At 44.6% G+C, this 25102-nt stretch overlaps 1 protein-coding gene across 2 annotated transcripts in view; it reads right to left on the minus strand.

The window, feature by feature from the left end:
- Positions 1-18740, minus strand: part of PTCHD4 (patched domain containing 4) — a 125453-nt gene extending 106713 nt beyond the window's left edge. The window contains exon 1 of one of the 2 annotated variants that reach the window (XM_048845672.2): positions 18273-18740. In XM_048845672.2, coding sequence (XP_048701629.1) covers positions 18273-18698 — 426 coding nt within the window. In that variant the 5' untranslated portion in view covers positions 18699-18740. Of the gene's footprint in view, positions 1-18098 lie in introns of both variants that reach the window. The other variant, XM_048845670.2, reaches the window with a different exon arrangement.
- Between the last annotated feature and the right edge of the window lie 6362 nt (positions 18741-25102).

Genomic DNA, 25102 nt, shown 5'->3' on the forward strand with positions numbered 1-25102 from the left:
ACACAGGAGACCTGGCTTTAACACCTGCTCTTCCACAGACTTCCTGAGTGATGTGGGGCAAACCACATAGGGCCAGCTGTTTAGGTGCCTAACTTCCAACGAATCAATGGGAGTTCGGCACCGACAGACCTTTGAGGATTTGGGCCTTAACCTCTCAGTGCCTCAGTTCTCCATGTGTAAAAGGGGGATGTAAGATGGGAGCCTTTCTCTGTTAGCGCCTCCCCTTGTGATGAGGTGGAGCCACACCATCCCCTTGAGTCCAGATTCTGAGTTTGTCCAGTCCTTGTTCTGACCCAAGCCCTTCTGGCTCCATGGATTCTATGATAGCTTATATTATTAGAGTGCTAGGCACTGCACAGAGACTAAATAAGAGACACTCCCTGCCCCAAAGTTCTCACATTCTAAACAGACAAAAGAGGATGGAAGCAGAAACAGAAAAGTGAAGTGGTCCGGGTCCACAGCACTCCTGTGTCAGAGTCCAAAACAGAACCAAGGTCTCCTTGTCATAGTCCCAAGCCTAATCCACTGGACTACAGCATTTTAGCTTTAATATAGATTCTCTTGTTGTCCTTTGTCAAGTTACCTACACTTTCTGTCGTGGTTTCTCCATCTGAATAACTGGGATAATACTACTCTGCTTCACAGTGGGGTTGTAAAGACTAACTCGTTAAAAGAAAAGTTGTTCTCTCTTGCCACAGAGGGCAGGACAAGAGGCAGGGGGCTCAAACTACAGCATAGGAGATTTAGATTCAATCTCAGGAAAAACTTCCTAACTGTAAGAACAGTAGGACAATGAAACACACTGCCTTGGGAAGGTGTGGAAGCTCCTTCAGTGGAGGATTTCAAAAAGAGGTTGGATAGCCATATGTTTTGGATAGTTTAGACACAACAAATCCTGACCCTTGCGGTCCCTTCTAACCCTATAGTTCTAGGATAATGTTTGGCGAGAGCTCTGTCAGAGCAAACACTCACCAGTGGGCAGACAAAGCCCTTCAGTGAATTTTGTTATTTTCTGTCCAGGTTCCTAATCACTCCAAGCTCCTTTGTATAAGTTCTCTGACCCAGCTGGTGTTCCCAACTCCTCCCATTTTAATGTCATCTGTTAATTTCATTAATGTGCTATTCACTTCCACTTCCAGATAATCAATGAAGATATTAAATACGACCAGACATAACACGGATCCCTTAGGTACCCCGCTAGATCATAGAATCATAGAATATCAGGGTTGGAAGGGACCTCAGGAGGTCACCTAGTCCAAGCCCCTGCTCAAAGCAGGACCAATCCCCACAAACTCCCCACAAACTTGATCCATTGCCCTTTATCATGATTCTTTGTTTAGGAGTCTTTTATCCAGTTTCCAATCCACATGACAGGCTTCCTGTGCAAGCCAATTTGAATTAATTTTTCAATTAGGATTTCCTCGCAGTTTTGTATTGGCTAGGGAACTTCGTAGGCCTTTTATGTCTCTGACTTCTTTGGTGATATGATAAAAAGGCGGGAGATGGTAATTGAAAACAGAAAAAATTTGGAACTCACTAGGACTGGATTTATCAAGCTTTTCCACAACATTCCTCCTTCAAGTTAGGAGAATACATCCAGAGCTCCCCTTAAGAGGAACAAAGAAATCGCCTTACATTATTTTTTAAGAGTTATTTTGTTTTCAGAGTAAACAAGTGGGGCCAATTCCTGACTCCCTGGAGGTTCTCCCTTAACTGTTGCTTTCACAGATTAATTTTGCATCCATATCCTGGCAGGCTACAGAACCTCCATGCACCCCCACCTACTTACTCAGGATGATTAATGTACTCTGCCAGGATCAGGAGTAATCAGCATGAGGGAAGGGTGCATGTGGGTCACAGGCAGAATAGGAAGGTCCATTCTAAAACCCATACACCACATCTTCTGACCCTAAACCCCACTCTCGGGCTCCCCTCCACAGCTCAATACATGCAATGACTGTTGTTCCTCAACTCCATGGGGTATGCAGGAGCCCTGCTGCATACATGTTTCCCCCCACATGGGTACAGAGAAGAGCCAGGTGGAATTGGCCCCACAGACAGGATAGTTTAAGGATGTAAGCCAAGATCGAGTTCACCTCAAAGGATCCCTGGAAATATGTGTTAACTACTTATGCTAAACAATCTGTTCCACCCTTGTATTTAGCTGTGACACTGAGTTAGTTTCCCACACCTGAAGAAGAGCTCCATGTAAGCTCAAAAGCTTGTCTCTCTCACTAACAGAAGTTGTGCCAATAAAAAATATTACCTCACCTACCTTTCTGTCTCAGATCCTCAAAGGTTTTTATGTGTGCAGCTCCCTTTGAAATCAATTGATTTCTCAAGCTTTGCCACTCTACAAAGTTAGGAGAATGTGTTCTCCTGAGCCATACTTCATTGCACAAATTTCAGCAAAAGCAAAATCATCAACTGTCCATTCTGGGCCATTTGCTACATCCTATTTGACCATAATGCAGCAAGAGAAAATGTGTTCCCTGTTCCATATCTATTTTCCCTTCGCTTGTTATTGCCTCCTCAGGGAAAGGTTGGGGCCTCCACAAAGAAGCCAGACTCACAGTTTAAGAATGACAGTTCTAAGTATATTCAGGGCTGGTAAGAAATGACGAAAGACTCATTTCAGCCATCCTTTCTCAATGAACCTGCTGTGACAAGAACATTATGCCTATGCAGTTATAAGATTTGGAATTTACACAACACTTTTTACCTTCTGGGATCCCCTCCCTCAGATGAAGAAAATGCACACAAAGAGAAAAGGTGGTAGAAGTTATAATGTAACAAACCTGATTCTCCTAGGAGAAGTGTCTATAATTACATTCCCTTTGAAACTGAAACATAATGTAATAGCTGAGGACAGTGGGGCATCCTAAGCTTGGAAAACGCCTGAATTTTCTGTGATAAATGTAAAGCTTAATGCTTGAACTAATCTTGGAGCCTAGGGAAAGAACGGGCCAGGGAGACATTCGTAAATAACCTGAAATGTTCTTGTCTCTATGCTTCTGATGGCAGCTTCTGATGTAATTTACAATGCTAAATCTGTTGTGTTCCAACTGATTCACTAGTTCCTATGTGATAGACGGAGAATCAGTAACATACAGGAATATTAATGCTAGTGAAGGAATAAATACCAGTGGGGAAACATTAATGCTCCCAAAGAATAACACACAAATATTCCTAACAAGCAACAGCTTTTCCATATGGACACAAAAGCATGATGTGAACAACCGTTCCTGAGCATATTTCATATTTATGATCCTTTTGCCTTTTGTGAATGTCCTTCGGAACAAAATTTCACTCAGCAGAACGTTTGTGAATGAAGGAAGTCGAGGACACAAGCAAAGCCAATTATGGCTTCTATTAGCAAAACTATAAATGAATGTTCTGTGCGCTGCTGCTCAGCTCTCCTTTGATAAAGTATTTAATTAATCAGTCACAACTCACTCTAAGAAATCATTCTGGAACATGAAGACATGCTATGGACTTACTGCCATTAATACTTCATTGCTAAGTGACCAGTTGAGGTTATTTGGGGTGCAGGAAAGGGTGCTGTAGGGTGAAGACTCTGGCACCTTCCTGCCTGGGGAAGTTGGATAATGAGAATGAAATGACATTAACAGCACCTTTTGTCTCAAAGGGACTACAGAGTGCTTTACAACCATTAATTCATACAGAAACTATATGCTGGGATCACACAGCACAACAGGAAATGCAGCCACCTTTTTTGGAGGGAAAACAATAATAATATGCAACTGATAGCATGGTCCAGAGGCCAGGTTGTTCGAGTCTGAGGCACGAGTCTCAGGTTCCATTCTTGGCTCTAGTATGTGGGGCGGGGCAAAACCCTTCACTTCTCTGCACTCTTGTTTCCCCTTCTATCTGTCTTGTCTATTTATGCTGTTAAGTTGTTCAGGGCAGGGATGGACTCTTACACTGTGTTTGCACAGCTCCTAGCTGTGCAAACACCTCTAGGCAGCCCTGTAATTAGAGCTGGGCAGAGGATAGAAATTCTGTTTGCTGAAGGATTTTGAAATTTGGCTTCATTTCGAATCAGAGCATTTCAAAATTCTCCACAAGGGAAAATGCTGGAAAACAACATACATTTCTGATCCATCAACATGTTTCAGTTTAGACTTTTTTATTAGGGCTGTCGATTAATCACAGTTTTGATCGTACTGTTAAACAATACAATACCAATTGAAATGTATTCAATATTTTGGACCGTTTCTTTTCCATTTTCATATATATTGTATTCTGTGTTGTGACTGAAATCAAAGTGTATATTATTTTTGCTTACAAATATTTGCACTATAAAAATGATAAACAAAAGAAATAGCTTTCAGAGTGGCCGCCGTGTTAGTCTGTATCCGTAAAAAGAAAAGGAGGACTTGTGGCACCTTAGAATCATAGACTATCAGGGTTGGAAAGGACCTCAAGAGGTCATCTAGTCCAACCCCCTGCTCAAAGCAGGACCAATCCCCAATTTTTGCCCCAGATCCCTAAATGGCCCCCTCAAGGATTGATCTCACAACCCTGGGTTTAGCAGGCCAATGCTCAAACCACTGAGCTATCCCTCCCCCTAGCGACTAACAAATTTATTTGAGCATAAGCCTTCGTGAGCTACAGCTCACTTCATTGGACACATACAGTGGAAAAATACAGTGGGGAGATTTTATATACACAGAGAACATGAAACAATGAGTGTTACCATACAGACTGTAATGAGAGTGATCAGGAAAGGTGAGCTATTGCCAGCAGGAGAGTGGGGGTGAGGGGGGCGGGAACCTTTTGTAGTGATAATCAAGGTGGGCCATTTCCAGCACTTTATAAGAACAGTGGGAGGGCAAATAAACAAGGGGAAATAGTTTTACTTTGTGTAATGACACATCCACTCCCAGTCTTTATTCAAGCCTAAGTTAATTGTATCCAGTTTGCAAATTAGTTCCAATTCAGCAGTCTCTCCTTGGAGTCTGTTTCTGAAGTTTTTTGTTGAAGAATTGCCACTTTAAGGTCTGTAATCGAGTGACCAAAGAGATGCCCCATCATCTCAGGTATTGGCACCCTGACAGCAGGATTGTCTGGCTATGTAGACTCCCTCCTCAGGCCCTACGCTACCAGCACTCCCAGCTATCTTCGAGATGCCACTGACTTCCTGAGGAAACTACAATCCATCGGAGATCTTCCTGAAAACACCATCCTAGCCACTATGGATGTAGAAGCCCTCTACACCAACATTCCACACAAAGATGGACTACAAGCCGCCAGGAACCGTATCCCCAATAATGTCACTGCAAACATGGTGGCTGAACTTTGTGACTTTGTCCTCACCCATAACTATTTCACATTTGGGGACAATGTATACCTTCAAATCAGCGGCACTGCTATGGGTACCCACATGGCCCCACAGTATGCCAACATTTTTATGGCTGACTTAGAACAACGCTTCCTCAGCTCTTGTCCCCTAATGCCCCTACTCTACTTGCACTACATTGAGGACATCTTCATCATCTGGACCCATAGAAAAGAAGCCCTTGAGGAACACCACCATGATTTCAACAATTTCCATCCCACCATCAACCTCAGCCTGGATCAGTCCACACAAGAGATCCACTTGGACACTATGGTGCTAATAAGCGATGGTCACATAAACACCACCCTATACCGGAAACCTACTGACCGCTGTGCTTACCTACATGCCTCCAGCTTGCATCCAGACCACACCACACGATTCATTGTCTACAGCCAAGCTCGACGATACAACGGCATTTGCTCCAACTCCTCAGACAGAGACAAACACCTACAAGATCTCTATCAAGCATTCTTACAACTACAGTACCCACCTGCTGAAGTGAAGAAACAGATTGACAGAGCCAGAAGAGTACCCAGAAGTTACCTACTACAGGACAGGCCCAACAAAGAAAATAACAGAACACCACTAGCCATCACCTTCAGTCCCCAACTAAAACCTCTCCAACGCATCATCTAGGATCTACAACCTATCCTGAAGGACGACCCATCACTCTCACAGATCTTGGGAGACAGGCCAGTCCTTGTTTACAGACAGCCCCCCAACCTGAAGCAAATACTCTCCAGCAACCACACAACAAAAACACTAACCCAGGAACCTATCCTTGCAACAAAGCCCGTTGCCAACTGTGTCCACATATCTATTCAGGGGACACCATCATAGGGCCTAATCACATCAGCCACACTATCAGAGGCTCGTTCACCTGCGCATCTACCAATGTGATATATGCGATCATGTGCCAACAATGCCCCTCTGCCATGTACATTGGCCAAACTGGACAGTCTCTACGTAAAAGAATAAATGGACACAAATCAGACGTCAAGAATTATAACATTCAAAAACCAGTCGGAGAACACTTCAATCTCTTTGGTCCCTCGATTACAGACCTAAAAGTTTTAATTCTTCAACAAAAAGCTTCAAAAACAGACTCCAAGGAGAGACTGCTGAATTGGAACTAATTTGCAAACTGGATACAATTAACTTAGATTTGAATAAAGACTGGGAGTGGATGTGTCATTACACAAAGTAAAACTATTTCCCCTTGTTTATTTGCCCTCCCACTGTTCTTGTAAAGTGCTGGAAATGGACCACCTTGATTATCATTACAAAAGGTTTCCCCCCCTTCCCCTGCTCTCCTGCTGGTAATAGCTCACCTTTCCTGATCACTCTTGTTACAGTCTGTATGGTAACACCCATTGTTTCATGTTCTCTGTGTATATAAAATCTCTCCACTGTATTTTTCCACTGTATGCATCCGATGAAGTGAGCTGTAGCTCACGAAAGCTTATGCTCTAATAAATTGGTTAGTCTCTAAGGTGCCACAAGTACTCCTTTTCTTTTTAAAAGAAATAGTATTTTTCAATCCACCTCATACAAGTACTGTCCTGCAATCTCTTTGTCCTGAAAGTGCAACTTACAAATGTAGATTTTTTTGTTACATGACTGCATTCTAAAACAAAACAATGTAAAACTTCAGAGCCTACAAGTCTACTCAGTCCTTCTTCTTGTTCAGCCAATCGCTAAGACAAACAAGTTTGTTTACGTTTAAGGGAGATAATGCTGCCCTCCTCTTATTTACAATGTCACCAGAAAGTGAGAACAGGCATTTGCATGGCACTTTTATAGCCGGCATTGCAAAGTATTTACGTGCCAGATATGCTAAACATTCCTATGCCCCTTCATGCTTTGGCCACCATTCCAGAGGACATGCTTCCATGCTGATGACTCTCATTAAAAAAAAGTGTTAATTAAATTTCAGACTGAATGCCTTGGGGGAGAATTGTATGTCCCCTGATCTGTTTTACCTGCATTCTGCTATATATTTCCTGTTATAGCAGTCTCGGATGATGACTCAGCACATTGTTCATTTTAAGAACACTTTCACTGAAGATTTGACAAAACGCAAAGAAGGTACCAATGTGAGATTTCTAAAGATAGCTACAGCACTCGACCCAAGGTTTAAAAATCTTAAGTGCCTTCCAAAATCTGAGAGGGATGAGGCGTGGAGCATGCTTTCAGAAGTCTTTAAAGAGCAACACTCTAATGCAGAAACTACAGAACCCGAACCACCAAAAAAGAAAATCAACCTTCTGCTGGTGGCATCTGACTCAGATAATGAAAAGGAACATGCATCGGGCTGCACTGCTTTGGATTGTTATCAAGCAGAATCCATCATCAGCATGGACGCATATCTTCTGGAATGGGGGTTGAAGCATGAAGGGACATGTGAATCTTTAGCACATCTGGCACGTAAACATCTTGCGATGCCGGCTACAACAGTGCCATGAGAACACCTGTTCTCCCTTTCATGTGACCTTGTGAACAAGAAGCGGGTAGCATTGTCTCCTGAAAATGTAAACAAACTTGTTTGTCTGAGCATTTAGCTGAACAAGAAGTAGGACTGAGTGAACTTGCAGGCTCTAAAATTTTACATTGTTTTATTTTTGAATGCAAGTTTTTTGTACATAATTCTACATTTGTAAGTTCAACTTTCATGATAAAGAGATTGCGCTACAGTACTCATTAGGTGAATTGAAAAATACTATTTCTTCTGGTTTTTTTACAGTGCAGATACTTGTAATCAAACATAAATATTAAGTGAGCACTGTACACTTTGTATTCTGTGTTGTAATTGAAATAAATATTTCAAAATGTAGAAAACATCCAAAAATATTTAAATAAATGATACTCTATTATAGTTTAACAGTGCGATTAATCATGATTAATTTTTTTAATTGCGCAGTTAATCATGATTGATTTTTTAATTGCTTGACAGCGATAATTTTTATCCTACATTATCAGATATAATATGAAACTACATTTCAAAAATCTAAATGAGACATCATTGGAAATTAAACAATGACAATGTTTCTTTCATAAAATGTTCAAATGGGATGTTTTGACATTGTCAAAACTTTTCTGAGGTAGAAGGGGTGGTTCTGCTAAAACAAAATGTGGGCATAAATTGACATGATTTCACGAAGAGTTTCAAGTTCAGCAGAACTGAATTTTCTGACAGAAAATGTTTTTGCCCAAGTGTTTCTGACCAGCTCTATCAGTAATATAAATATAGCATGGTCCAGTCTTCAATGTTCCAGCCAATGCCCTTCCCAATCACAGCCTCCCACATACCAGCCATTACTAATGCTCTCTAGCTTTACACCCTGCACACTAGATATCTTTATATTGCTTTGGGGGAGGCTTACCCTTTTGTACCCATCTCATTCACAGGCATTTTCTGGTTCTCATTTGTATTTGTGCAGCATTACAGAGAACTTGGGCTGGCTGCATTTGTTAATCTCCGCTACGAGTACAAAGACATTTTTCTTTGTAATTCACGCAACTGCATAGCCTCAGTGTGAGTGGAGCTGCAAGCTAACCCCCTTGAGCCACTCCTGAGCTGGTTCCTCAACAGGGCGTGCTCTCTGAGGTCCCATTTTGGGATGAGATGTAAAACCGATGTCCTGATGCCTCAGTATCATTAAAGACCTCGAAGCACTTTTCATGAGGCACCTAGTCCTGTTCCCCAATGTCCTAATCCGATATTAACTTGAGGGTCATTCAGGCCTAGTAGACATTGGCCTGCATTGGGACCACTTCAGAGACACCTCACCTCAGGAACATGTCAAAAAGAAATTCTGCCAGCTAGAGTTCCTTAGCGCTCAGGCACAGTGCTTTCCCTGCTCCCACCTCAGCATGCTGAATTCCACCCCCACATGCCTGCCCAGATGCTTCTTCCTTGTCCATGATCCTCATGGTGTGAGCCTTGCACACCAGAGTGCAATAAGAAGGAGAGCACAGGGGACTTCAATAGTGTCTAGCTGCTAGGCAGAGATATAAGGGGAGCAGGAACTTCTTAGTCATAGAATTTAAGGCTAGAAGGGACCAGTAGATCATCTACTCTGACCTCCTGTATATCACAGGCCACCAATACCATCCTCCCAGGAAGTGACCCGTCCATTTGTACTCTCCCTGTCCACATAAGCTCCTCCTTTCATTTCTGTTACACATGGCACCTTCACTTCATGTCCGAAGCTGTTGTGTAGCTTTTTGCTATCTGTTGTTTAAAACAAGAGCTGCTTTTCAGCCCTGAAGGTGTAACCTTTCTGAAGTGCACAGAGTGACTCTCGCTGTTTGCTCAATTGGTGTGCATGGAAGTTTGGGATTCATTGGGATAAAAGGCGCTGTGTACAAACGCAAGACCATGGTCTGAAATGAGCTTTTTCCTCCTCTCAGAAAAACAGATGTTGGGCTCATTCTCTTCCACTTCTGCAACTGTAATGGTGCAGTGCCTCTCTCATACTACATGGTAAGACAGGTTTCAGAGTAGCAGCCATGTTAGTCTGTATTCGCAAAAAGAAAAGGAGGACTTGTGGCACCTTAGAGACTAACCAATTCGCAAAAAGAAAAGGAGGACTTGTGGCACCGGTTAGTCTCTAAGGTGCCACAAGAACTCCTTTTCTACATGGTAAGACTAATGCATCTTTTGTTCTTAGCACAGTATTTTTTAAATGCCCGGCACACATCATAGAGCGAGACAGATGGGTGAGGGCATATCTTTTATTGGCCCAACTCAAAGCGGAACCAGATCCTACCGGAACAACAGATGCAAAACCTGCAGCCATATCTCCACAGCTGTAATGATCAAAGTCCCCGGGAGCTCCCCGTCGACAATGAGTGGGGGTAGGTCTTCCACTGACAGAGCACTGTCCACACTACCACTTATGTCAGCAAAATGTATGTCGCTCAGGGGTGTGTTTTTTCACACCCTTGAGTGATGTAAGTTTTGCCAACATAAGTGACAGTGTCAACATGGCCTGACTTAGCTCCCCAGACTTGAAAGAGAGCTCTGTGTAAGCTGAACTGCTTGTCTCTCTTACCAACAGAAGTTGGGCCAATAAAAGGTATCACCTCACCCACTTTATCTCTCTAATATCCTGGGAGCAACATGGCTACCACAACACTGCATACGGCCCATGGCTTTTCAACTATTTCATTTTCTTATTTTTTAATTAAGCAAGATGTGCATGATCTCACATGCACACACAGAATAATCAGAAGCAGAAGACTATTTATATGAGTATTCTTTTTTTTTTTCTAGCTTCCTTCCCCCAGCTGCCCCTTATCCCCTCAGCGTACACACCATACATCCAAGTATCAGCTAATGTCCATTTTCCACGCTCGCGGTCAACTCTTCTTATCCTTGGTCTGAGCTGCTAAAGCACCTTTCCTCTGGCTGGCAAGTTCAGACACATGGCCTCCACTAAGACTCATGGTTAGTGTTTTCTATAGATTTACCAGCAAGGTGTTTTTTGGAATCAGTTCGCAGTCCCACCACCAGAGAGCAAATCCATCAACTCCGTAGTGTGTCCCACCTCCACCGGCACAGAAAAGGGAATCCTGGAGCTTTCACTCTTCTGCATGGCAACACAATGCACTCTGCTCCTGGATGATTAACCCAGACACCACTAGGCAGGACTTTGAAATGGATTTGAAATACTGGTATATACCACACCCATGCTTACACAGTAACACATCTGCATTCCTTTCATCCTGACAATGGTTTTACCTTGCCAATAGCTTACCAGAGCACATACTTTTTATGCTTAAAGGCAGGGTAAGGAGAACTATAACCCTATAAGTATAAGCAGAGTTACTCTCATACTTATAGAGTGTACAAGTCACTAGGCTAATGCTTGCATTACCAATGCCCAATGTGAAACAGCTCTTTGCAGAATCCTGAGCAGGATCAAACCAAGCACTTATATCTGGTGTTTACTAAACATTACAGACAAGAGTCTACTGTCTATGGAGGAGCAGTGGGACCAGGGATCTAGTCATGTGCACACAGCTTTCCATTTCTAGTCACTGGCTCAAATCCAGCCCAGTCCGGGTTGTTGTTCCTTTTTTGTAACCTGTGGCACTCATTATTATAGCATATTATTATGAATACTAATACCTGGCTCTTATATGGTTTTCATCAGTAGCTCTCAAAGCAGGTCACTATCATTATCCCTATTTTACAGATAGGGAAAGTGAGACACTGAACAGTGAAGTGACTTTCCCAAGGTCACTCAGCAGGCTAGTGGATGAGCTAGGATGAGAACTGAGGTCTCCTGAATCCCAATCTAGTACTTTATCCACTAGGCCACACTCCCTCCCCATTACAGACCCTCCCTGCCACAAAGAGATTACTGGCTAAAGAGATAATACAATAGATGGAAAGGGAAACTGAGGCCTAAAGAGGTGAAGCAACTTGCCCAAGGTCACATAAGTCAGTGGCAGAGATGGGACTTGAACACGTCTCCAAGGCCAGTGGCCAAACCACTAGACCACACAGCCTTGCACTGCCCGGTGCTATATTATTTGTCAGATACCAGTAAGACCTTTGAGACAAGGTCCTTTTTTCCTACATACCTGCAAAGCACATATTGTATTTAAAAAACAATAATAAGGTGAACTATTGTCATAATATATTTGGCATCAGTTAGCATCCTGGTTGCCAGACACAGAAAGACCAAGGACTGAGTCAACATGAAGACTAAAATGGTCCCAAAAGTTTGTCCTTCCAGAACAGGGCTAACGTATTCCAGCAGGTCTTGCATTGCCACAACCCATGCTATCAATAAACAGAGAATTTTAGTCTTCACAGCTGTCACTCTAGCAACTAATTTGAACTTTAAAAGGAAAGAAATGAGTCATAAATACACGGAGCAGGTGAAATCCGGCCATGGTATGACAACAATGAAATTCACTCCAGAGATGTGATTGAAACAACATGTTTGTAACAAAACAGTTCTGTCTGGAAAAAGCTCTGGTTAAAAGAAAACGCTGGAAACTATGCTCCATTCTGTGTGTTTCTCTCTAGTACAACAGTGCTACTTTATTTTGTACAGCTCCTTTCGTACACTACTAAGCAGTGACAATTAATGCAATCAAGACACGGGAACGCTCATTATCCAGTACACAGAGTTATGAACAAGAAAAGCACTTGCTAAAGCACTTAGAGTGTGAGTATCAAAATGCCACATCCTCCCTCGCACTGAATTTGGTAAAAATACTAAAATTATGGGCCTAATTCTTGGGTCCATTTCAGTGGCTTAACCAGTTTCTTCAGGATTCCCTATGCATAAAGGGGAACCCTGGGTGGTGCACTACCAGTGTAGGGTCTCTATGGCATCCCTCCTCCTGGCCCCTGGCATAGGTGGCCTCCCTGAGAGAAAGGGGGTATGTCTGGAACATCCCTTTACCCCAAAAATGGAACAGCCCCTTGGAGTCTCATTTAGAGCAGCCCCGGGATTGCCGGAGCACAATTGTTACCTTTGATCCAGGTTACATTTCTCCATGTCGGATCTCAGTCAGCATTGCGTATCTGGCCTCTCTCTCTTCTAGGGCATGAAGCTGGACTAACCTACCCAAGAAAAAGGCCCGGCCTAATCTATGATCCTGTGATGTCTTGAAACAGGTAGGGAATTTCATAAATTAGGGGTTTGTTACAGGAGTTGGTGGGTGAGATTCCATGGCCTGCGTTGTGCAGGAGGTCAGACTAGACAATCATAATGGTCCCTTCTGACCTTAAAGTCTATGATTCTATGATTCATCTTTGTATCTGTTTTGTTGCACAGACTGACCCCTATCCTATCCTCCCCGGCTTCCCCCCAGAAATGCTTATTACCTGAATCCAGCAGTAAGGCTGCTTGACCATTTGGCACTATTGCACTCCAGGATTTGTAACTGCCGTAGCATCTACCAACAGGGGCAGAATTAACCTGCTACAGACACCACCACTGCCAAACTGAGCTGCCCTCACATGCCAGCAGGTTCTAACATTGTGGGAAGTGTGGACATTCTCAGCCTCTTTGATCAAATACCGGAGGGGTTAAAGTTAGTGCTGAAAACATGCCGAAAGGCAGGTTGAAGAGCAGGTGTGGGGGTTTTTTAAGTTTTCCCAATCTCTAGAGTCTAAGGAGAACTTAAGTGAAGTTACTTGCTGTTGCCAGCAAACGGTCCACCTCCCACTTTCATGCCCTTCCTCGAAACACCTTGATCCAAAAGGATGAGATTAAAACTGTCCCCTGCCTCTGTCCTTCCTCTTCTGAGCCCAGGATCCCCTCCCAACTCAGATTTTGTTGTGATGATTTGATTTATACAGCAGCTGCCACGAGCCTCAAAGCATTCGAAGGTGTGGGGCTCAGCTGAGCCTGAGAGTATCAGGCACACTATGCAGCTGCACTGCCCCAGGGGAACTGTTGGGGGAGGGACAGTGCCTTGGGGAAGCCCAATGCTTGGAGCTCCCAGGCAACCAGGAGAAGCCTGCAAGTTGTACCATTCCTTAGGATGGAGCAACGTGTTCAGCTCTTTTTGCCTGGGGCCATGCTCTCCTCTCCACCCCTTCGCAGTGGCTTGGGCCCCCGGAATCACAGGAAGTCCTTGGGAAACAGCAGGCAAGGGAGATTCCTGGTACACAGTTGGAGCTGAGCTCTTTTCACAGGATGGCGATTAGCGGTGCCTCGGGAGCTGCTGAGTGCTGAGCATGTGGAAATCTGGCTCCACAGCAGGACCCGTAGCATTTTGAAACCATTTAGGGTTATGAAGTGAGCACTGTCTTGAGCAAAGGAGGAGATAGGGATGTTGAACACAATCTCCCATACAACACTCCACTTAACTGAGTTTACAGTTATCAGAATGGCTGCTTTATGGGGAACTAATCTAGCCTAGTGTTCAGAAATGACTAATACATAACTGAGGGCAGGGTTGCCAAAAATCTGTTTAATGAGGAACCATTTGACCAGTGCCAAGTAGTTAAATGATGTTTAATCTGGTGTTAAATAGGTAAGAAATTCTAAGACAGAGTCTTTTGATAGAGAAATTGGAAAACAAAGATACAAAGAAAACAACAAAGTAACATTCCATGCTTGTATTTCTATCCAGTTTAATATTTTATTTCATTTTAAATATTCTCATTTTTAATTGCTCCTTCTCCTAATTGGGAAAGGAAGTTAATTGGGACAATGGACGCTTACTGTGGGAGTCAGGGGATCCAGGTTGGATTTCCTGCTTGGGCAACTCACTTATACCCAGATCCTCAAAGGGATGTAGGCACCCAAGTCCCACTGGGACCTGGGCCTTAGTCTCTCAGTGACTCCGTTCTCCCTTTGTAAAATGGGGATGATAGCACTGCCCTATCTGCCAGAAGTGTTGTGAAGAGAATAAATATGGTAAAGAATGTGAGGCCCTCAAATACTACAGTAGGGGTGTGGACACATAAAAACGACTTCATGCAAGCGACTGAATAGGAAAATCCCAGCTCTTTGGTTGTACCTCCCAGGCTGCCTGGTGCTGCTTCTTAACAATTTTACCCAGCTGCTTCCAGAACAGACAGACCATACCACTGAGACTGTTCACTGAAATGGAGCAAAATCCCGCTCAAATTATTCACACAAAACGACCACTGAAGCCCATGGATTTGGCAAGAGTTGACTCATTGTCAACCCTTAACTCAGACTGAAAAAGCAAGGCCCGCTGGTGGCTGGACTCATCAGTAGAAAGGGATGGAAATTTGTGCTGTTCACAAGGGTCTGTTTGACAGAGATTACAGGGACCACCGACAAAACCAAACCCTGCTTGCATCTGAGGAAGATCATCATTCAAGTTCTCAGGCAAACTCGGGCTAGCACACACCTATTGGCCGCAACAGAATAAAGACACTGGGGACATCTTTCCAGTTCACAGACAAGTGGTATAATTTTTACAAGCGATCTGGCCAATCTGAGGAGTGATCACAGAGCCCTACCTGTAATCACTGCCCAGGGAAAAGTCCATTGGCACCAACAGGCTAAAACCTAATGTCCTTTCTCCCGTTGGCTTCAGCTTCGTTGGCTGCCCTGGAGGTTTACAGGAGTAGGAGGCTGGGCTGTGAGTACAACAGGGGAGCAGGATCCAGTTTGGTGTGGGGGGTTTAGCTCTCCATTGTTCAGTATTCGGTAAGCTGGGTCACATCACAGCCTGTTTACTTCACTGTTTCATTGAAAAGCAAAAAAAAAATAGAAACCCCCCCAGCCCTCTGACAATGTGCTAGATAATCACGTAGGGACCAGGCTCCTCGGGCGTTGTTCTCCCATGCTGAACATCCAGGCAGTGATCTAGCTAAGTGGACAAGTATACAAAGTGTTTGTTTGTAAACACACACTGACCACTCAAGAGCTATCCTCACAGGGCTAGATTGTCCCAGCCCTTCCTCCTATGTGCCCGGGAGTCTGAGGAAGCAAAGGCACTGCTGGTCCCAAATCAGCCTTGCTCAGATTGTGACTCTGGGGCAGCAGTGGCTACTCAGTCCATACTCTCCCACTGCAAGCCAGTGAGTAGGGAGGGTGGAAAGGAGGCAGAGGGAGTAGCAGCTGGCTTTTCTCCCATCTTACCAGCAGGCCAAAGTAACTGGGCAGCCAGTCGTAGAGTCAGTTGCTCCATGAAAGGGGGTGAAGTGCCTACTATAGAACAAGGTGGCAGAGGAGGAATTATGGCTCTGAGTCCACCAGCTCCCTAGTTTGCTCCTGGGATGGCACAGCGATGCACCACCCATCACTCAGGGCAGGCTGGCGGTTACAACCCAGCCCTTGATGAGAAAGAGAACCAGCACCGACAAACTGCACTTCTGAGGGACCATGAACTTTGCCCACGAAGGATTGTTTAAAGCTGTCTCAGAAACACTAGGAACACTCTTCTTCCACAGTAGTTAGCCCAGTGGGTTTTTTCAGCGTTTCATTAATACAAATAACAAGCAATTACAATAATTAATTCACTTTATTCTAATACAATCAGTCAGGGATTCTGGTTTCCCACAGCCAAGTACTGACGAGTGAATAGAAACTCCTGCCCCCTGCCCTGTCCAAGTTTAAAGCTAGAGACTAAGGAGCATAAATTCCTTCTCCTGAGAAATGCTGAGCACCTGGCAACTTCCTTGGAGTTAAAGATGCTTGGCAGGTAGGGAGCGTCTCTCAGGGTCAGGCCTTTCGGCTCTGCGAAAGTCCCTACCAGTGTTTAGAATTCATTCATTACATGTATTTGGCTCAGTCACTAGCAGATGGCAATTTTTATTTTTTTCCTTATTTATTTTTAGAGCAGGAACTCTGGACATCTTCTGGGAAAGAGAGACAGCAGATCACCCTGACCTCCTTTTGCCAAGCTCAGTTAGATATCCCTAGGGTTCTCTCAGAGCAGCGCTTACACAAATAAGGACATTTTTTCAACTTCACACAACCCTAATTCGACTCCAGCGACCACCTCTCTCCTGTTACGAAACGTTTTTTTGACACAGGAGACAGTGTTGAACCAAATTCTTAGATAGTTTTTACTGAAACAAAACACCCAATAAGGTACTCTCTTTCAGACTGTAAACTCTTTGGGGCAAGGACTGGTCTTACCTTGGTGTCTTGTATAGTTATCAATAAATAAGAAATAAAAAGTAAGGGCAGAGTAATAACTTCAGGGTCTGGCCAGTAGTTACAAAAATCTCTACCATCCTCCACACCCCAGGATGCGTATCTTCCAACGAAAGGCAGAAACAAAAATCCACTAGAAGCCTCAACGTCTTAGAAGAAAGACCGTAAGACATTTTTTTCCCTTTGTGGGATTACACCTGACCCATGAGTAACTATGTGCTAGGTAATTCTGTGACATTTGACGAGGTAACTCCTGCAGATAATGAAATGCCTCCTGGAGGAGTCACATTGGGAGTAATCCCTGAAACTTCTCTCACCAGCCTCCTGAAGACCTTACGTCTTATTTGCTCTGAGCAGACAAGTTCTACTAATCAACAACCAGCCTAGAAAACCCACCAGAGGTGAAAACACTATGTAGGGGGAGGTAGCGTTAAAATGGGCAGGTGTTTTGGGCTGAGTGTATATTACTTCCATTGGCGAGACTAAAACTTAGTTAGCCTTTTGCCTTGTTTTGCCTTTGCTGGAAACCTCTTGTTGATGGGATCCGTCCAGTACTCCAGCCCAGCAGTCAGTGGCAGTGCTAATTATTTTCACACTGGGAGAAAATGTCCACCCCCTCCTATGCATGCAGGTAAAGAAGAAAAAGAAAAGCCAGGGCACCTGGAATCAATACAGTACAAATCCTCTGCTGTTCCTACCACACCTTCAGAGTCAGTGAGAGACAAGAGCTTACTATGTATTTGAGGAAACCCTTCTCTGGCCATGTTAAAGGTGGATGATTCTGGCATGCCAGCTGGGGACTGTAGATAGGGAATCAAGATACATTTGCACCCCAGCTCTCAATGATCAATCCCCACAAACTGTGATCGATCTCCCATCCCCACACACACCCCATCCCCTGCTCTGATGGATTAACCCTTAAAGATACTAGGGCAGGGTCTCACGCTGGTTCCTTCCTTGAATGCTTCTCATCATTAGTTCCCCTCAACCCACAGCCTCCCCGCCCCTGAAAGGAAATGCATCCCTTTTAATGCTTCATATTTTGGTTCCCTGGTTGCTGTTTAGGACAAGAAATGAACTGCTGCCTCTTTAATTGGCAAAAGCATGCAGCAAGAGCATACCTTTAATTTAGTGTTGGGATAGCTCACTTGCACCCTGGCTGTTGTCTTATTGGAGAGGGCAGCCTGCCTCAGATCCTCTAGCACTGAAATAATATCATCCAGCACGCATTTCTTATCCTGATTGCTCAACACACACAGATGGGGAAAAGTATAATTATAGCCTTTGTAGTTCACCTTCATTTCCAGCACGGCTCGGTGGATCTGCAGGATCACATCAGCCTGATGCAAAATATTGCCTCCTGGTTTGGAGAGGAGGATCACCCTGCCATACCTCCCCGGGGTGTGCAAGTCCGAATAGAGCTGGCTTTTGGACTGCTCCAGGGGGAAAAGGCTACTGGCTAAGCTCCGCTCGATCTTGGCCAGGCTGTGGCTGGGGGCTACCAGCGTCTCCAGGTCCCTTTCCGCCTGGAAGCGGTTGAGCAGGCTGAAGCCGAAGATGATGGTCAGGACTGCGGGCAGGGTGAGGAAAAACACCGGGTGCCTGCTCACGAACAAGCCCAGCTTGTAGCAAAACGACTGAAGCCCTCTGTGGATCACCTGCCGCAGCATCCTCCACCACATCCAGCTTGCAGATGCTCCCGGGCGCCTTCGAAAGCACATGTGACATGTGTGGCTCCTTGCCCCCCTTCCCGCCCGGTTCCCCCTTCCTCCCCCTCCCGCCCCCCACTCCCACTACTCCTTTGCAGGACTGCAGCAAGGCAGCCCGCGATCGATCCGTGGGGCGCGCGCGCGCGCGCGTGTGGAGGGGCGCGGGGGGCAGGGTGGCGCCCGGGTTATTTCCCCCCTCTCGCTCCCCCAGCTAAGCAGCATCGCCCCCGTTCCCGGCCCCCTCCTCGCCACGGAGGCTCCGGCATTGTGCTGGGGTCGGCCCTGGCTCTGCAGTACCGGAGCGCTCCCGCTCCCCTCCACCCCGAGGGAAAGCCTCGCTCGCCATGTGCCCCGGCGGTGGAACTGGGGGGTGGGGGGGGGTGGAAATGGCTGCGGGCGGGCGGGCGGGGAGGGGGGGGTCTATTTTTAGTGCGTTTTCCAGCAGGGTCACACGAGGCAGGGGGCTGGGGGGGGGGGTGAGAGAGCGGGAGGGATCCCAGGGAAATGAACGATCCTCGGGAATTAATAGCAGAGGGGGGAGGGCGTGGGGGGGGGGTGCCTGGGATCCCCCATTCACCTCTAGGGAATTGCGCTCTGGTGGCAAGAGGCGGCTGCGGCTGCATTTGAAGGTCTCCCGGGCCACGCCAGGCTGGGGGGCACGCTCCGCTTCTCGCCCCGCGGCTTGCCGGGGATGCGGTGCCGGGGAGCCGCAGCTGCGGGCTGGCTGCCGGGACTTCTGCTTGGGACAGCGGGGCCTCTCTGGGGGACACGGCGAGCGGAGAGGGCGAGGTCCAAGGGGCTCCGGGTTCCCAGTTTGGGAAGTGATGGTGGGGCCATGCCCCGCCCTGCCCATTGTGCCCGGTGAAAGCCGGTCCCATTGCTGCGCTGTCCCGCAACACCCTGCGTTCGAACCCTGACCCGCAGTTGCTTTGTTTCCAATGTGTGTGTGTGTGTGGGGGGGGTGTTAAACAGAGTATCTCCCCCCCCTCGCCATTTGCACTAATATAAATGTAGCTTCCCAAGCAGGGGCTGCCCCACAGATCAGCTGAGGAAAGCCACAACTGGGGGAGAGGGGAAACAGATCCCGACTGCAATCACCTGAAACAGAGCGCACGAGTGCAGTGTTTGTCAACCTCGGCGATACCAGGGACTGGCTTGCAGCCTTCCTAAACTCTGTCAGGGACCAGCGCAGGTCCATCGACCGGTTGTTGAGAGACACTGGACTCGAAGATCCATACACCTAACAAAGGAATTTCCTAAAACTAGACACTAATAACCAGCCCCTTCAAGAATAACAACCCAACCGAGGCTATAGGAAGGACAATACCCCAGAAAAAAAACTCTCCAAAATATAGCCACAGACAAGACATTGCATAAGAGCAGAGGATTCGTTTATCCTGTTTCTGAGGCCAAGAGAAAGGTGCCTAATATCCAGGTGGTTGTTTGAGGACAAGAGTTCTCTGGCTCATCCTCTGAGTGAAAGTTTCTAAGCAGGAGGAATTGTTTTTAGGGTGCTTTAGCCAGGGATGCTTGGGACAGCAGGTCTTCAGTGTTAGCAGTGGTGATAACACCTGACAGAAGAGAGGAAGGATTTCCCCTCTAGTATAATCTAAACCATAGGTTTATTGATCTCTAATTTAAGTTTCAAGGGGAAAAACAAAACCAAACCCAGAATAGCTACTTAATGGATTAACACCTTAAAAATTCCAATAGACTGTATAGCCAGTTTTGTCAACAAAAGCTGATTGATCCTGGTAGGGTATCGGTGACATTGTGAAAAGCTTAGCATATTGTGAGTTGCTTTCGTAACAAGCTAATGTTGCAACACAAGGAGATCAAGAGAGAAAAAAAAAAAAAACAGAAAGCTTGAGCCCATTGGTTAAGAGATTTGACTCACACCAAGAATTACTAACAGGGGCTAGACAGAGCTTCCTCATTCATCCAAATAATATACCACAGACCTTGCAGAGAAGAGGTGTCACTGAATTATCCCTAAGCACTCAGGAGACTTGCAGTTATGGATCTTGCATGGCATTGCAACAGCTAATCACTTTGTGAGCCACATCCCCCCAGGTGTCTGCACAGTGACCATTTTGTCTGGCCTCAGATAGGGGGGTTCAATTTTTCCCCCATTTGATTCCTCTTTTTGATTTTTTGTGGCAGCTATTCATTGCCTTCTGCAGGGTTTTCTCCAGGCCCCAGTATTCTGGCAGGGACATACAGTGCTTGCCCACAGCCTGGCTTCTGCTTGACCAATTTTTTTACCTAGGCAGGCTAAACTGGCAGTTTTGAAATCTCACAAGCACAGAGTGGAGGGGCAGAAGGGAGTGGTGCGCTGGGGCTGTTCCACACACCGATTGGGGCCTGGCTGCAGATTGACTATTCCCTTTCATAAACTGACAATCTGGATGTGTTTCAGCTGACCTGATACATTGTTACTGTTTTGGGTGAACTTGATGATGGTGACGCCTTAGTGATCTATGTGCATAACAGTTAATATTTTTATAACACAGGTCTATGTTTTATATGTAATTTCACAGTGTATAAAGGTGTTTTTCCCATCACTAAATTCTCTCTCTCTCTCACACACACACACTTACTTTCCAATCTGATTGGACACACAAAAGGGGGTTTGTCAGAATCTTTGCAATTGTTCTTTGTTATAGTTATTGCTTTTACTTCTATATCTGACAACACAGATCACAGACATGAGGTTACTGTGGTTTTGAAGGAGACAGACATCTGACTCTGACATAAGGGAAGAAAAGGCAGGAATGCAAACCCAAATTTGTGCAGCTAGGTGCCTGAGTTAGCTTCCTCAATCTACATTTAGGTGCTGCATTATGTTTAGGTACCTAAAGATAAATGGCCTGATTTTCAAAAGCTCTGATCAATGAGTGCTGCAGGTGCTCAGTGTCCTTAAAAAAATAATCAGGCTCTTTTTAGATCAGTGCCTAAATATGGATTTAGAAGCCTATATTCAGGCACCTGCATTTGTAAATACTGGGCATAGTCCTTACGGGGAAGGGTACTAACATGGGTACTCAAACAAAAGCAACAAAATCACGATACCAGATTCTCTGCGCTGGGAATTAGCCTCAATTTCAGCTATCGGCATCGCTGTACCATTGCAAACTGAGTGCTGGAAAGGAAAGGAAGTTTAATCCTTTCTTGGTTCCAGGCAGGGTTAAACTCCACCAGTGCAAAGTGCGGCTTTCCTTGTTCACTGTACCAACAACTGAAATCAGGTCTAATACCCACTTGGGTCAAGGTCTAAATGTAAAGGTCCTTCTGTCATCTTCTGAACTTACACATGAGCTGGTCTTCTACATGTCATAATCTATCTCCATGTTATTACAGAGGTGAGTACATAATGACATGGGGGCCTTGAGCACTGGTGCACCGTGGTCCCTCCTATTCTCTGCCTGTGGCACAGAACAGTCTAGTCTCCTGTGGGCTGTAATACTTCGGTCATCTCATTTTGGTTGTTGGATTTAGTGTGTGGGTGTTGGTGGCCTGCAGTATACAAGAGGTCAGACTAGATGATCTAGTTGGTCCTTCTGGCCTTAAACTCTATGACATAGAGGAGAAGTTCACATCAGAGTATGTTTTACTCTGTAATGTTTCCTTCAGTGAGGGAAAGGTGAACACACACACATATCCCATTCATTATACACAGGTTGTAGCTCTGATAAATGTTGTATTTCACAGTACCTGGCATGTGGCGGTGTGCCATTGGAAGCGGTCAGCCATGTATGAATGAGGCATGAAAGTGCCTTTCATTCTGAGGCATTCAGAGTAAAAAAAAAAACCCCAAGATTGTACACAGAGGTACTTTTTGAGCCTGACAGTTCTTTGCCTTGCATCTCATTTGGTCATTTACAGCAGTACAAAGTCACTGCAAAAAAGGTGTAAATGCCCTCCCTCCACAAAATCGGGTAATGTTTTACACTGAATTTGCACATGTGTAAGTTACTCCACAACATGTAAGGTAATTAACAGCAGGGCTCATTTGAATCTTGCTGTAACCCATGGCATGTGGTTCCCTGATGTGATTCACCAGTGACGCATTGCAATGAATATTGCCTGTACTGGGACCAGTGCTATTCAACATACTCAAATGATCTAGAAAGGGTAAGTAGTGAGGTGGCAAAGTTTGCAGATGATAAAAAATGACTCAAGATAGTTAAGTCCAAAGCAGACTGTGAAGAGTAAAAAGGGATCTCACAAAACTGGGCAACAAAATGGCAGATGAAATTCAATGTTGATAAATGCAAAGTAAGGCACATTCGACAACATAATCCCAACTATACATATGAAATGATGGGGCGTAAATTAGCTGTTACCACTCAAGAAAGTGATCTTGGAGTCATTATGGATAGTTCTCTGAAAACATCTGCTCAATGTGCAGCGGCAGTCAAAAAAGTTACAGAATGTTAGGAATCATTTCCAAAGGAAAAGATAATAAGACAGGAACTATCACAATGTCGCTATACAAATCCATGGTACACCCACATGGAATCATAGAACTGGAAGGAACTTCGAGAGTTCATCTAGTCCAGTCCCCTGCACTCAAGGCAGGACTAAGTATTATCTTGAATGTTGCCCACAGTTCTAGTTGGCCCATCTCAAAGAAGATATATTAGAATTGCAAAAGATATGGAGACGGGTAACAAAAATGATTAGGGGTATGGAACACCGTCCAAATAAGGGGAGATTAAGACAACAGACTATCCAGCTTGGAAAAGAGATGAGTAAGAGGGGAAATGATAGAGGTCTATAAAATCATGACTGGTGTGGAGAAAGTGAATAGAGAAGTGTTATTTTCTCCTTCATATAACACGAGAACCGGGGGACACCCAATTAAATTAATAGACTATAGGTTTAAAAACAAACAAAAAAAAGTATTCACACAATGCACAGTCAACCTGTGGAACTCATTGCCAGGGGATGTTGTGAAGGTCAGAAGTATAACTGGGTTCAAAAAATAAGTTCATGAAGGCTGGGTCCATCAATGGCTATCAGCCAGGATGACTAATCCTCTGACTGTCAGATGCTAGGACTGGACAATAGCATATAAATCACTTAATAATTGCCCTGTTCTGTTCATTCCCCCTGAAGCATCTGGCATTAACCACTGTCAGAAGAAAGAACACAGGGCTAGATTGAGCACTGGTATGACCCAATGTGGCCATTCTTATGCTTATGTGATTTATTTATTTTTCATTATCACATTTCAGGGTGCATGGAAAAGCAACATGGCACTGGACTGGGAGTCAGGAGAGCTGGATTTTATTCCTACCCATGCCATTGTCTTGATACATGACCTAACTCAACCTCTTTGTTGCTTAGTCTCCCAGTTGTTACAATGGAGCTAATACGTACCCACCTTTGTAAAATTCGTTGAGATGTATGGATAAAAATGGTTGTTTACATGGTCAGTAAAATTGTTAAGAATTTCTGAATCCTTGAATGTACAGAAATCATGGAATTAGGATTCAGTGAGTCCACAGGAAAGTCGGGGACAGGGGGATGTCTTTTGAAAATGCAATGTAGCCTTCTAAATCATTTAGGTGCTTTCCAAAATTGAGTCAGGCACTTTGGGCCAGATTTTAGGTACCTAAAGATGTAGATATGATTTTTTTTTAAATACAACTAATAAAATACTTAGCTCTTATATAATGCTAGGCACCTGTGTGCATCATAAGTACCTAAAGATGCCTTTACATATCTGACCCTTTGGAGCCTGTCTCACTAATGTTCCTAAGTTAAGTTTGAAAATGGGCTTTAGGCTCCTAAGTCACTGAGGTATTTTTGAAAATTTTACCCCTCCCTGTTCCTTTTGGCCAGATCATTCTATGTACATTTTCTATCCCTTTCTTGGAATTCACCTTCCCTGCCCCATTTCTTCACCTAATTAGAGCCACATTACTCACTTCAGTCCCAGAGCTCTATGAAAATACCTACCGCACACTGGATAACTGATATTTTCATTCGTGCTTGTACATTTCATCCAGGGGAAAATGTTCCACCAGGAAATGCAGTCTTCCCACTTTTATTTGCAAAGTTCAGCTTCTCAGATCGAAATCATGACTGTTTGTGAATTTGCTGTTTTTACAATGTAAACAGATTTTTCTGGGGAAAATGAGCCTCACACTGCCTGAAGCATTTCAGACTACCATTGGAACCCCACCAAGAGGAATCCATTTTTGTTTGACCAAACTTGATACAGTATATTGGGACCCTGAAGGGGTTACATCTAAGTAGCTGTTCTGCTTTTTCAAAACCCTTCACTTTATGGGGGAAAGAGATGAAAATGAAACAAACAAAAAAATTTTTAAACAAACAAAAAATGTGATTTTGCTGGGGTTCCATAAAGCACTGAGAATTTTCATACAGCTTCAGTGAATCACTTA

The sequence above is a fragment of the Caretta caretta genome, chromosome 3, assembly GCF_965140235.1.
Source record: "Caretta caretta isolate rCarCar2 chromosome 3, rCarCar1.hap1, whole genome shotgun sequence".
Taxonomy (NCBI): domain Eukaryota; kingdom Metazoa; phylum Chordata; order Testudines; family Cheloniidae; genus Caretta; species Caretta caretta.